The sequence below is a fragment of the Rhinopithecus roxellana genome, chromosome 12, assembly GCF_007565055.1.
Source record: "Rhinopithecus roxellana isolate Shanxi Qingling chromosome 12, ASM756505v1, whole genome shotgun sequence".
Lineage (NCBI taxonomy): Eukaryota > Metazoa > Chordata > Mammalia > Primates > Cercopithecidae > Rhinopithecus > Rhinopithecus roxellana.
This window is the reverse complement of record NC_044560.1, coordinates 105702773-105714567: the sequence shown is the minus strand read 5'-3', so window position 1 is coordinate 105714567 and position 11795 is coordinate 105702773. Positions and strand designations below refer to the sequence as shown.

Genomic DNA, 11795 nt, shown 5'->3' with positions numbered 1-11795 from the left:
TCTAAAAAAAAACAAAAACAAGGCCAGGCGCGGTGGTTCACGCCTGTAATCCCAGCACTTTGGGAGGCTGAGGCAGGAGGATCACGAGGTCAGGAGATCGAGATCACAGTGAAACCCCGTCTCTACTACAAATACAAAAAATTAGCCGGACGTGGTGGTGGGCGCCTGTAATCCCAGCTACTCGGGAGGCAGAGGCAGGAGAATGGCGGGAACCCGGGAGGCGGAGCTTGCAGTGAGCTCAGATCGAGCCACTGCACTCCAGCCTGGGCGACAGAGCAAGACTCCGTCTCAAAAAAAAAAAAACGAAAAAACAAACAAAAAAACCCAAAAACCTCTCTACATGCCAGGTGAAAGGTGGAAGTGGGGGTGAGACAGAAATCTGGGAGACTAAGAGACATGGTTGATGTGGGGGTGGGGGAAGGGCTTGGGTAGAGGAGGACCTTGGATCGGGGCTGCGGAGAACAAGGAACTGAGAAAGAGGAATTGCAGGTGGTTGAATGCAGAAGACTTGGAGGCTGTAAGCAGGGGAGAGTGAAGATAAATGGTACACATCTAGGAAGACACCCAGGTCTGTGGCCTGGTTGACTGAGTGGACAGCAGATCTAACCCTAAGATGGTGATGCAAGAGAGGAGAAGGATTTGGTGTAAGATGTCAAGTTCATGGTAGGATTCTTTATTCTTTCTTTCTTTCTCTTTCTTTTTCTTTCTTTCTTTCTCTTTCTTTCTTTCTTTCTTTCTTTCTTTCTTTCTTTCTTTCTCTCTCTCTCTCTCTCTTTTCTTTCTTTCTTTCTTTCTTTCTTTCTTTCTTTCTTTCTTTCTTTCTTTCTTTCTTTCTTTCTTTCTTTCTTTCTTTCTTTCTTTCTTTCTTTCTTTCTTTCTTTCTTTCTTTCTTTCTTTCTTCTCTTTCTTCTCTTTCTTTTGTTTTAGAGAGACTGAGTCTGGGTCTGTCCCCCAGGCTGTAGTGTGGTGATGTGATCATAGCTCACTGCAGTCTTGATCTCCTGGGCTCAAGTGATCCTCCCACCTCAGCCACCCAAAGTGCTGGGATTCTGGGATTCCAGACGTGAGCCATTGTAGGATTTTTTTTTTTTTTAAGAGTGAGATGCCCTTGGGACACACTAAGGAGAAATCGTAGAGGCTATTGACTACGTGAGACTAGAACGATCTATGATGGGGCTGGGTGACTTCAGCAGACATGGGGAGCACTGGCTATGAGTAGGAGCTGTTGGGATCAGTGGGAGACTTTGGGTTACGAGTGGATCACTGGGACACTGGGGCACTGTGGGGATCAATACAATTTGGGAATCAGAGGTGGGTTTTGGAGGACAAGTAAGGTTGTTGGAAATAAGAAAGTCATGGAAATATATATTGGAGGTTGGTGGAAAATATGAAGGATGTTTGCGGTTAGCATTAATCAATAGTGGGTCAGAGGAAGTCCTTTGAGTTGTGTGGGGACACAGGGATTTGGCGGGTCACCAAGGGTGGGGAAGAATGGTAGCAGATGCTGTGGTCATTCAGGGATTTGAATATGTTAGTGGGAAACATTGGAGGTCAGGAGAGTGTATGTTGGGCGTCTAAGGAGAGACCAGGGTCACTTGGGGTCGGCTGTGACTTCATGGGAAGGCTGGACTATGGATGAGGGCTTCTTTGGTGGGGTCCCTCCGTTGCTAGGCAAACGGTTCCCAGGGCGCGGTTGCTAAGGACTTGAGCTTTCTAACTGGCCACGCCTCTTTCCATTGCGGGCTCCGCCCCCGCAGTCAACTACAAGTCGGTCACAGGCACAAAGGCCGCGCCCACCTCGCCCCGCCCACAGTCTCAGCACCGTTACCCGAGCGACCGTGGGGGTTCGTCCCGCCTCCGGACTTGGGTGCCAATCGAAGAGGCGTTGCCTGGGCGACGACTCCACCTTTTCCGGAGGGGGCCCGCGGCTTCCGGCAGGGGGCCCGGCTGCGGGCAGCAGTCCGGCAGCGGCGGGGCCCGGGGGGCGCCCAAGATGGCGGCGGGCAGCGCGGAGGGCGGCTCGGGCCCCGGCGCCGCCATGGGGGACTGCGCGGAGATTAAGTCCCAGTTCCGCACGCGCGAGGGTTTCTACAAGCTGCTCCCGGGCGACGGCGCCGCTCGCAGGTCGGGTCCGGCTTCCGCCCAGACCCCGGTGCCGCCCCAGCCGCCGCAGCCCCCGCCCGGCCCTGCCTCCGCCTCCGGTCCCGGCGCTGCAGGCCCCGCGTCGTCCCCGCCGCCCGCAGGCCCCGGGCCCGGGCCCGCGCTGCCCGCGGTGCGCCTCAGCCTCGTGCGCCTCGGGGAGCCCGACAGCGCCGGGGCCGGGGAGCCGCCCGCCACGCCCGCGGGGCTGGGTTCGGGGGGAGACCGCGTCTGTTTCAACTTGGGCCGTGAGCTCTATTTCTACCCAGGCTGCTGCCGCCGTGGGAGCCAACGGGTGAGCGGCCTGCATCGTGGGGCCCTGGGTACTGAAAGGATGGACGTTCCAGAGAACTGATAGGAGGGTGCCTGAATTGACATAGGGCCCTGAGATAGGCATCCTAAATGTGATGGACGTCCTGGGGCGACAGCATTGGAGGGAGTATAAGATTCTGAAATGTGATGGGAGGCCCCCGGGGTGCTGGGCAGGCATCTTTGAGGTGATGGGGGAAATCCCCTTTACCCCCGTTGTGCGTAGGGGTTCTGGGATGGTGAGTATTGGACTTGATGGGGTATCTGAGATGAGGTGGGATCCCCCGGGTTCTGGGGTGGCAGGTATTCTGCAGGTAATGGGGAATCATGAGGTGATGCAAGCTCAGAGGTGATGGAGAACCCAGTGTTGCATCCTGGAGGTGTTGGAGAGGGGTCTTGAGATTGAGCCCAGGAATGTGGAGAAGTCTAGAAGTGATGGAGGCCTTGAAGGTAATAGGGGATCCAGAAGCTGAATGGGATCCTAGAGAAAATTGGGGTCTGGCGGTCATGAGGGTCCTGGAGGAGCGTCTGGAAGCTGATGGGAGCTCTCAAGGGGATGAGAGGCCCTGGCAGGGGAATCTGCAGGTGTGATTCAGGGCATCTCTAAAGCGATGTGGTGAGAACCTTGGGAAACTTGTGGTGGTCCCAGAAATGATGGGGATCCTCAGAGCCCTGAGGTAGTAAATGGGCCTGAAATGTGGGAGACTATGAGTTTTGATGGGTCCCTGAACTGTGGCGGTTTAGGGATTCCAAAGTGAAGAGAATACTAGGATGTTAGGCTTTAGAGTCCTGGGAATTTGGGTGACCTTGAGGTTTGGGGGTCTTGGAATAGTGTGGTACTAGGTCCTAAGGGAGTTGCTGAGGTTATAGGGTGGAGTGGTGGGGCTAAAAGGAATCGGAGCTCAGGAACTGTGTGCACCCAGAGCCCTGAAGTTGCGGACAAGGGTGTCTCTGAATTAGGGGTGACCCAGTTTGGGGGAGGCACTGTGGTCAAGGGGGATCCTTACTATCTTTTTTGCTACTCCATCTGTGATTTAGGTCCCCTTCCTGTCTGTGGTTGCCCCCTCCTTCCCAATCCACCTCCTCACCTCCCCACTTCCCTCTGGGTTCTAACCCTACTTCCTCTTAGTGGTTTCCCCCAACCTCAACATCCTCTTCCTTCCTCTCAGTGGCATACACCATTAACTCCTTTTCTCCCACCCCTCAAGTCCATTGACCTCAACAAGCCAATTGACAAGCGGATCTACAAGGGCACCCAGCCCACCTGCCATGATTTCAACCAGTTCACTGCTGCCACCGAGACCATCTCCCTGCTGGTGGGCTTCTCAGCGGGTCAGGTGCAGTACCTGGATCTCATCAAAAAGGACACCAGCAAGCTGTTCAATGAGGAGGTGATTGCAGCCCCCAGAACCCCCAACTGCTCTGCCTTCTCACCTACCCACTATGTGCCATTAGGATGCAGCTGCCTGGGGAACAGTGTAGGCCTGAGAGGGGCAGGACCAGGGAGAGATGGAGAATGGGGTGACAGCAGCTAGTGACAGCTGCACTGTACACAGGCCCTATGTTGTGTTACCCCTGTGCTGAATACTTGAATCCTTGAGTTTTATTTATTTACTTATGTATTTATTTTATTTATTTTTTTGAGACGGAGTCTGGCTCTGTCGCCCAGGCTGGAGTGCAGTGGCCGGATCTCAGCTCACTGCAAGCTCCGCCTCCCGGATTTACGCCATTCTCCTGCCTCAGCCTCCCGAGTAGCTGGGACTACAGGTGTCCGCCACCTCGCCTGGCTAGTTTTTTGTATTTTTTAGTAGAGACGGGGTTTCACCGTGTTAGCCAGGATGGTCTTGATCTCCTGACCTAGTGATCCGCCCGTCTCGGCCTCCCAAAGTCCTGGGATTACAGGCTTGAGCCACTGCGCCCGTCAATTTTTTTTTTTCTTTTTGAGGCAGAGTCTCGCTCTGTCACCCAGGCTGGAGCGCATTAGTACAATCTCTGCTCACTGCAACCTCTGCCTCCCCAGTTCAAGCAATTCCCCTGCCTCAGCCTCCTGAGTAGCTGGGATTACAGGTGCCCACCATCATACCTAGCCAATTTTTGTATTTTTGGTAGAGACTGGGTTTCACCATGTTAGCCAGACTAGTCTCAAACACCTGACCTCGTGATCCACCCGCCTTGCCCTCCCAAAGTGCTGGGATTACAGGCGTGAGCCACCGCGCCTGGCCACTCCTTGAGTTTTCATCAACCAGTGGATACAGAAGTGTGCTGCCCATTTTGCAGATTAGAGAATTGAGGCTAGTCAATAAGTTGGGACTTAGTTGATACCCTTGCTCTTTGAGTTCTGGGCTCTGGAGGCTTTGAATTCAAAGCCCTGCTGCACCACTTACTCACCGTGTGACTTTGGGAAGGTGACCATTCTCTGAGCCTCACTTCTCCTTCTCTGCAAAATGGGATTCCAGTTCCTACCTTGCAGAACCGCTGTTGTAGAATCATACATGGAGATTGCTCAGTCCTGGGCCAACTTGGCCTACACGGAGATACCAGTAAACGACCTTATCCACGGGCAGGGACTGCTCTTGGCTTCTGTCTCATTCTCTCTGGTCCAGAGGAGGTGTTCCATAAATATTCTCAGAATGAGTGAATGGCTGAAGGGAGTGAACGGAATAGTGAGTGGATTAAAAAATCATTAGCTCATCCATTCACAAATAGTTTTTGAGCATCCGTTCTGTGCCAGGCACCGTTCCCAGCAGTAGGGATATCACATCTCAGGGCCCTGGACAGGAGGTCCTGCCCTTTTGGAGCTTTCAGTCTAGCTGGGGAGACGGACAGTTAATCAAGTTAAGTCTTCATGTGTCAGCAGGTGATTAAGGCCTGTTTAGAAGAAATGGTGGGGAAGGGGCTGAGGGAAGCTTGAAGAGTCTAACAGGGTGGTCAGGAAAGCCCTCACTAAGAGGTGATATTGAAATAAAGACCTGAAGGAGGCAGGTGAGAAGAGTTGCCTGGGGAAGGGCATCTTTTTTTTTTTTTTTTTTTTTCTTTTGAGATAGGGTCTCACTCTGTCGTCCATGCTGAAGTGCAGTGATACGATCTTGGTTCACTGCAACCTCTGCCTCCCAGGCTCAAGCAATCCTCCCATGTCAGCCTCCTGAGTAGCCGGGACTACAGGCATGCACCACCAGAATTGGCTAACTTTTGTATTTTTCATAGAGATGGGGTCTCTTTGTGTTGCCCAGACTGGTCTCGAACTCCTGGGCTCAAGCGATTCTCCTGCCTTGGCCTCCCAAAGTGCTGGGATTATAGGCGTGGGCTACCACACCCAGCCAAGAAGGACATTCTGAGTAGTGGGACCAGCTAGGACAAATGCAGGATAGCACAGAAGTCGTGTGGCCAGAGCAGTTACTGAGGGAGAGAGGATGGTAGATGAGTTCCAGGAAATAACAGAGGGGCCGGCTCATGGGGAGTCTGGAAGGCCATGGAGAGACTTTGCCTTACTCTTAGTTGGAAACCTGTGGAGGAGCCTTTCTCGGTGGGGCTCACCTGAGCCCTGGAAGGCAGAAGTGACTGGAGTGATTATTTGCTCAGTTCTCCCAAGGATGGGAGGCCTCTCATCCTGGGAGAGCAGCTCCTTAGTTGCATATGCTGGCTGCCTGAGGGCATTAGGGCCTTGGGCTCTGGAACCCTGCTTGAGAGAGGCTGCTAAGCGTTCAGAGCAGGACAGTGCCAGGTGCTGACAGATACTTAACAGAGCATCACTGTGCCTGCTGCAGAGGACAGACAGGCCCAGGCAGTGGAGCCTGAGGCCAGTCACACAACACTGCAGGCTTGGGGTGGCTGGATGGGATGGTGAGAGGAGGTCAGATTCTGGGTGTATTTTTTCTTTTTCTTTTTCTTTTTCTTTTGAGATGGAGTCTCGCTCTGTTGCCCAGGCTGGAGTACAGTGGCATGGTCTCCGCTCACTGCAACCTCCGCCTCCCGGGTTCAAGCAATTCTCCTGCCTCAGCCTCCTGAGTAGCTGGGACTACAGGTGCCCGCCACCATGCCTGGCTAATTTTTGTATTTTTAGTAGAGATAGGGTTTCACCATATTGGCCAGGCTGGTCTGGAACTCCTGACTTTGTGATTCACCCGCCTTGCCCTCCCGAAGTGCTGGAAGTACAGGCGTGAGCCACTGTGCCGGCCGATTCGGGGTGTATTTTGAAGGTTGCGCCCACAGGATTTGTGGAAGGATTGGATGTGAGGAAAAGGGCAGGTGCTGAGGTTTTTTGTCTAAGCACCTAGCAGGATGGGGGGTTGTCACTCATTTGTCCAGGAATTACCTTCAAGCCGCCTCCTGTGTACACTGCTTTAAAGAACAGCGAAGGAAACAAAGATCCCTTCCTTTGAGGAGCTGGCTTTCTGCGAAGAAATTTCCTGCTTAAAGCCTGACATAGTAAAGATCGGGGGAGGGTTAGGTAGATAGAGCAGAGGTCCCCAACATTTTTGGCACCAGGGACTGGCTTAGGGAAGACAGTTTTTCCACGAACTGCTGGGGGGATGGTTTTGGGATGAAACCGTTCCACCTCTGATCATCAGGTGTTAGATTCTAACAAGGAGGGCACACCTAGCTCCCTCGCGTGCGCAGTTCATAGTGGGGTTCGCGCTCCTATGAGGATCAAATGGTGCGCTGCTCTAGTAGGAGGCTGGGCTCAGGCTGTAATGCCTGCTCGCTCACCGCTCACCTTCTGCTGCATGGCCCAGTTCCTAACAGGCCACGGACCACTACTGTTCCATGGCCCAGAGGTTGAGGACCCTGAGATACAGGACAGTTCTATGGCAAGCAGGACTGTCCCCTCACCAAAGATGGGACACTGAGGCTCCTTGGAGCACCCTGTGGCCACCTGGCAGCAGCCCCTGTTCCCCCATGTCTTCATGACCCGGTGTCCATCTGTCTTCTCCAGTTTGGGAGCTTCTCATCGAGGAGGACCTGGGCCTGGTGTGGGACCTGCTGTGTGAGCGGGGCCATGTCCAGTGGCCGCCTTGGGGACTTGAGGTTGGGGAGAAGGTCTGCCTGAGTTTTACTGCCTTCTCCCAACCCCACCCTGTCTCCCCTGGCAGCGGCTGATCGACAAGACCAAGGTGACGTATCTGAAGTGGCTGCCTGAGTCGGAGAGCCTGTTCCTGGCATCACACGCCAGTGGCCACCTCTACCTATACAACGTCAGCCACCCGTGCGCCTCAGCCCCACCCCAGTACAGCCTGCTGAAGCAGGGCGAGGGCTTCTCTGTCTATGCTGCCAAGAGCAAGGCGCCCCGCAACCCGCTGGCCAAGTGGGCGGTGGGCGAGGGGCCCCTCAACGAGTTCGCCTTCTCGCCTGATGGCCGGCACCTGGCCTGTGTGAGCCAGGATGGCTGCCTGCGCGTCTTCCACTTCGACTCCATGCTCCTGCGCGGGCTCATGAAGAGCTACTTTGGGGGCCTGCTGTGTGTGTGCTGGAGCCCCGACGGCCGTTACGTGGTGACGGGTGGTGAAGATGACCTGGTCACTGTGTGGTCCTTCACTGAGGGGCGCGTGGTGGCTCGAGGCCACGGCCACAAATCCTGGGTCAACGCTGTGGCCTTCGACCCCTACACCACACGGGCCGAGGAGGTGGCGACAGCAGCTGGTGCTGACGGGGAGCGGAGCGGCGAGGAGGAGGAGGAGGAGGAGCCCGAGGCTGCGGGCACAGGCTCGGCCGGGGCCGCCCCGGTCTCTCCACTGCCCAAGGCTGGCTCCATCACTTACCGCTTTGGCTCGGCGGGCCAGGACACGCAATTCTGCCTGTGGGACCTCACTGAAGATGTGCTCTACCCGCACCCGCCCCTGGCCCGTACCCGCACCCTCCCTGGCACTCCTGGCACCACGCCACCGGCTGCCAGCAGCTCGAGGGGTGGCGAGCCTGGCCCGGGCCCTTTGCCTCGCTCGCTGTCCCGCTCCAACAGCCTCCCGCACCCGGCGGGCGGGGGCAAGGCAGGCGGCCCGGGCGTGGCGGCAGAGCCTGGCACACCATTCAGCATCGGCCGCTTCGCCACGCTCACATTGCAGGAGCGGCGGGACCGGGGGGCCGAGAAGGAGCACAAGCGCTACCACAGCCTGGGCAACATCAGCCGGGGTGGCGGTGGCGGCGGTGGCGGCGGCGGCGGCGGCGGCGGCGGGGAGAAGCCCAGCGGCCCTGTTCCCCGCAGCCGCCTGGACCCCGCCAAGGTGCTGGGCACCGCGCTGTGCCCACGCATCCATGAGGTGCCCCTGCTGGAGCCCCTCGTGTGCAAGAAGATCGCCCAGGAGCGGCTCACGGTCCTCCTGTTTTTGGAGGACTGCATCATCACTGCCTGCCAGGAGGGCCTCATCTGCACCTGGGCCCGGCCGGGCAAGGCGGTGAGTGGCCCCATGCCAGCCTGCCGGGGACCTGGCAGGACCCTTGGTGGGAAGAAGCAGTCACTGGCAGAGAGAGGGCTTTGTTGCTGTCACCACCTCTGGCTTCGTGGGGTGAGGGGAAGCCATGGAAATCTTAGTGTCTCAGAACAAGATCTCTCAGATGTTAGAGTGAGAGGGTCTAGCCCCAGGTGGCAGGCAGCAGAGAGAGGGGTGGGTGTGAGAGCCAGCTGGGAGACGGGGCGTCCAAGGCTGGCCGTCTGAAGGGCAGCAGATGGGCCCCGCATGGCAAAGTCTTACTGCCCGTCACTCGAACCAAAATCTATTTCTATTGAACATCTGTTTTTTAAATGGTGAAACTTTTTTGAGTACTTCAGGCCAAAACTCTAGGGGCGAGCTCAAGCCTGTGGGCGTGGCTGCCAGCCTGGTTCTGGACTCAGGATCTGAGCCTCCTGCTGAAGGCACAGTCTGGGAATCCCAGGCCTGGGTTCCAGTCCCACTCCCTGTGTGATCCGGGACAAGTCACTGCTCCCTCTGACCTCCAACTCATCACCTAAGTCTTAGAGCCTGTAGAATGGGCAGAGGGTGGATGCGTTTGCCTCCTGGGTGGGCTGTGGCATTGGAAAGGTCACAGTAGGCAAAGCAGGCCTGGCACCTTGTAAGTTCGGAGCTCGTCTTGGGTGTCTCAGCTCCTTAGGGCTTGGACTCAGCTGCCCAGGGTCCTGGAGGCCGTGGCTTGGTTCAGATCTTCGGTTTTGGAATTGTAGAGTCCTGAGTCCCTAGAACTTGAGAGTACAGTCTGAGTGCCTCAGAGGCAAGAGCGGTGGGATTTGGGGAGTCTGGTTGAGTCCTCAAAGAGACCCCTCTGTCTCCCTAGTTCACAGACGAGGAGACCGAGGCCCAGACAGGGGAAGGAAGTTGGCCCAGGTCACCCAGCAAGTCAGTGGTAGAGGTAGGACTGTCCCTGAGTTCTTTCCCCAGCACCTCAGGGTCCCTCCCAAGTTAGAAGGGAGCCCGTTTCCCCCTCCCCTCACATCCCTACCCTTACCCCATCCTCACTCAGGATCCGCCGAGGACTTTTGATGATTGAGTGAAAGTGCCGACTGCCAGGACAGGAAGCTAGCTAAGATGCAAATTCCCAACCTAGAGCAGCGGCCTTGGGGGGGTCTGGGGTGGACCCAAGGGCAAGGCCAGGGTGGCAGCAGCTTTGGGGACTCTGGGCTGGCTCCCTCCCCTTGACACTGGCTGAAGTCCAGGTGGTCTCTAACCCCTCCCATCTCTCCCTCTCATCTTCCCCAGGGCATCTCCTCCCAACCAGGCAACTCCCCAAGCGGCACAGTGGTGTGAAGCCGTGGATATCGGGGCCCCCTACCCCATGCCCCCAGCCTCCTAGCCATAACCCTCCCTGCCGACCTCATGGATCAACGTATTAACAAGACTAACTATGACAGATGGACTGCTCCGGTCCCCCAACCTGCACAAAATTTGGGGGCCCCTCAGACTGGTCCGGACACTGGGGGAATGTAATGGCCCTTGTGGCCTCAGCCTTGTCCCCCACCCACTGCCAAGTACAATGACCTCTTCCTCTGAAACATCAGTGTTACCCTCATCCCTGTCCCCAGCATGTGACTGTCACTCCTGGGGAGAGACTCCCCGTCCCCGCCACAAGAGCCCCAGGTCTGCAGTGTGCCCCTTAGTTGAGTGGGCAGGGCTGGGGGTGGTCCAGCCCTCACCTGGCCCCCACCCCAGCTGCCCTTGCTATTGTCTGTGCTTTTGAAGAGTGTTAAATTATGGAAGCCCGTCAGGTTCCTCCCTGTCCCCCAGGACCTCTTATTTATACTAAAGTTCCCTGTTTTCTCAGCGGCTCTGTCCCCTTCGGAGGAGGTGGTGTAGAGGACCTGTGTGTGTGCTCTGCGGTTCTAGGCAGTCCACTTTCCCCAGAGGAGGAGTGCAGGCCTGCTCCTGGCCCAGCACCTCCCACACCTTTTCCTAGTAGGAAAAGCCGGAGCCCAGGGAGGGAACGGACCTGCGAGTCACACAGCTGGTGACCCACACCGGCGACTGGAGCAGGGCCCTCTCGGGGAGAAGAGCATCCTGCCCGCGGCCAGGGCCCCTCATCGAAGTCCTCATTGGGTGTTTTTTAAATTCTCAAAACTGCCCAGAACCACATTTCCCAAGCCCTGCCCAGCTGGGACTCCTTGGTCCTTGCCTCTAGTTTCTCAGGCCTGGCCCTTTCAAGGCCCAGGCATCCCAGGCCAGCTGGAGGCCCCAACTTCCACTCTGGAGAACGGTCCACACTGGAAAGAAGAGCTCAGATCCCTCCTGGCTCTCGGAGCCGCAGGGAGTGTCTTCCCGCGCCACCCTCCACCCCCCGAAATGTTTCTGTTTCTAATCCCAGCCTGGGCAGGAATGTGGCTTCCTGGCCAGGGGCCAAGGAGCTATTTTGGGGTCTCCTTTGCCTGGGGAGGGCTTGGCTCCACCACTTTCCTCCCCCAGGCTTTGGGCAGCAGGTCACCCCTGTTCAGGCTCTGAGGGTGCCCCCTCCTGGTCCTCTCCTCACCACCCCTTCCCCACCTCCTGGAAAAAAAAAAAAAAAAGTGTAAAGCAGAGAGCCTGAGGGCTAAATTTAACTGTCCGAGTCGGAATCCATCTCTGAGTCACCCAAGAAGCTGCCCTGGCCTCCCACCCCCTTCCCAGGCCTCAGCCCATTTCTCTTACCCAGCCCCCAGCCCCTAGCCCCTAGCCCCTAGCTCTGGAGCTTGTCAGGAGCAAGGGGGTGGTTGCTACTGGGTCACTCAGCCTCGACTGGCCCCGTTTTAGTAATGGGCAGGTTCCTCTTGGAATCCATCACACCTGTGGCTTCCTCTGTGCTCTACCTTTTTATTGGGGTGACAGTGTAAGAGCTGAGATTCTCCATTCGTCCCCTCTAGCACTGAAGGGTTCTGAAGGGCCCTGGAAGGAGGG

At 56.5% G+C, this 11795-nt stretch overlaps 1 protein-coding gene across 3 annotated transcripts; it reads left to right on the top strand.

Annotated features, from left to right (window-relative positions):
- Positions 1-1905: 1905 nt before the first annotated feature.
- Positions 1906-11461, top strand: DMWD (DM1 locus, WD repeat containing). Of its 3 annotated transcripts, XM_010377561.2 has the most exons (5): positions 1907-2434; positions 3657-3839; positions 7539-8834; positions 9709-9783; positions 10131-11461. In XM_010377561.2, exons 1-5 carry the CDS (start codon positions 1994-1996, stop codon positions 10176-10178), a joined length of 2043 nt encoding a protein of 680 aa, XP_010375863.2. In that variant the 5' UTR covers positions 1907-1993; the 3' UTR covers positions 10179-11461. The 3 variants fall into 3 exon arrangements, with proteins under 3 accessions (XP_030798696.1, XP_010375863.2, XP_030798697.1); XM_030942837.1 differs by lacking the exon at positions 9709-9783; XM_030942836.1 differs by lacking the exons at positions 9709-9783; positions 10131-11461 and having other exon boundaries at positions 1906-2434; positions 7539-9171.
- The last annotated feature ends 334 nt before the right edge of the window (positions 11462-11795 follow it).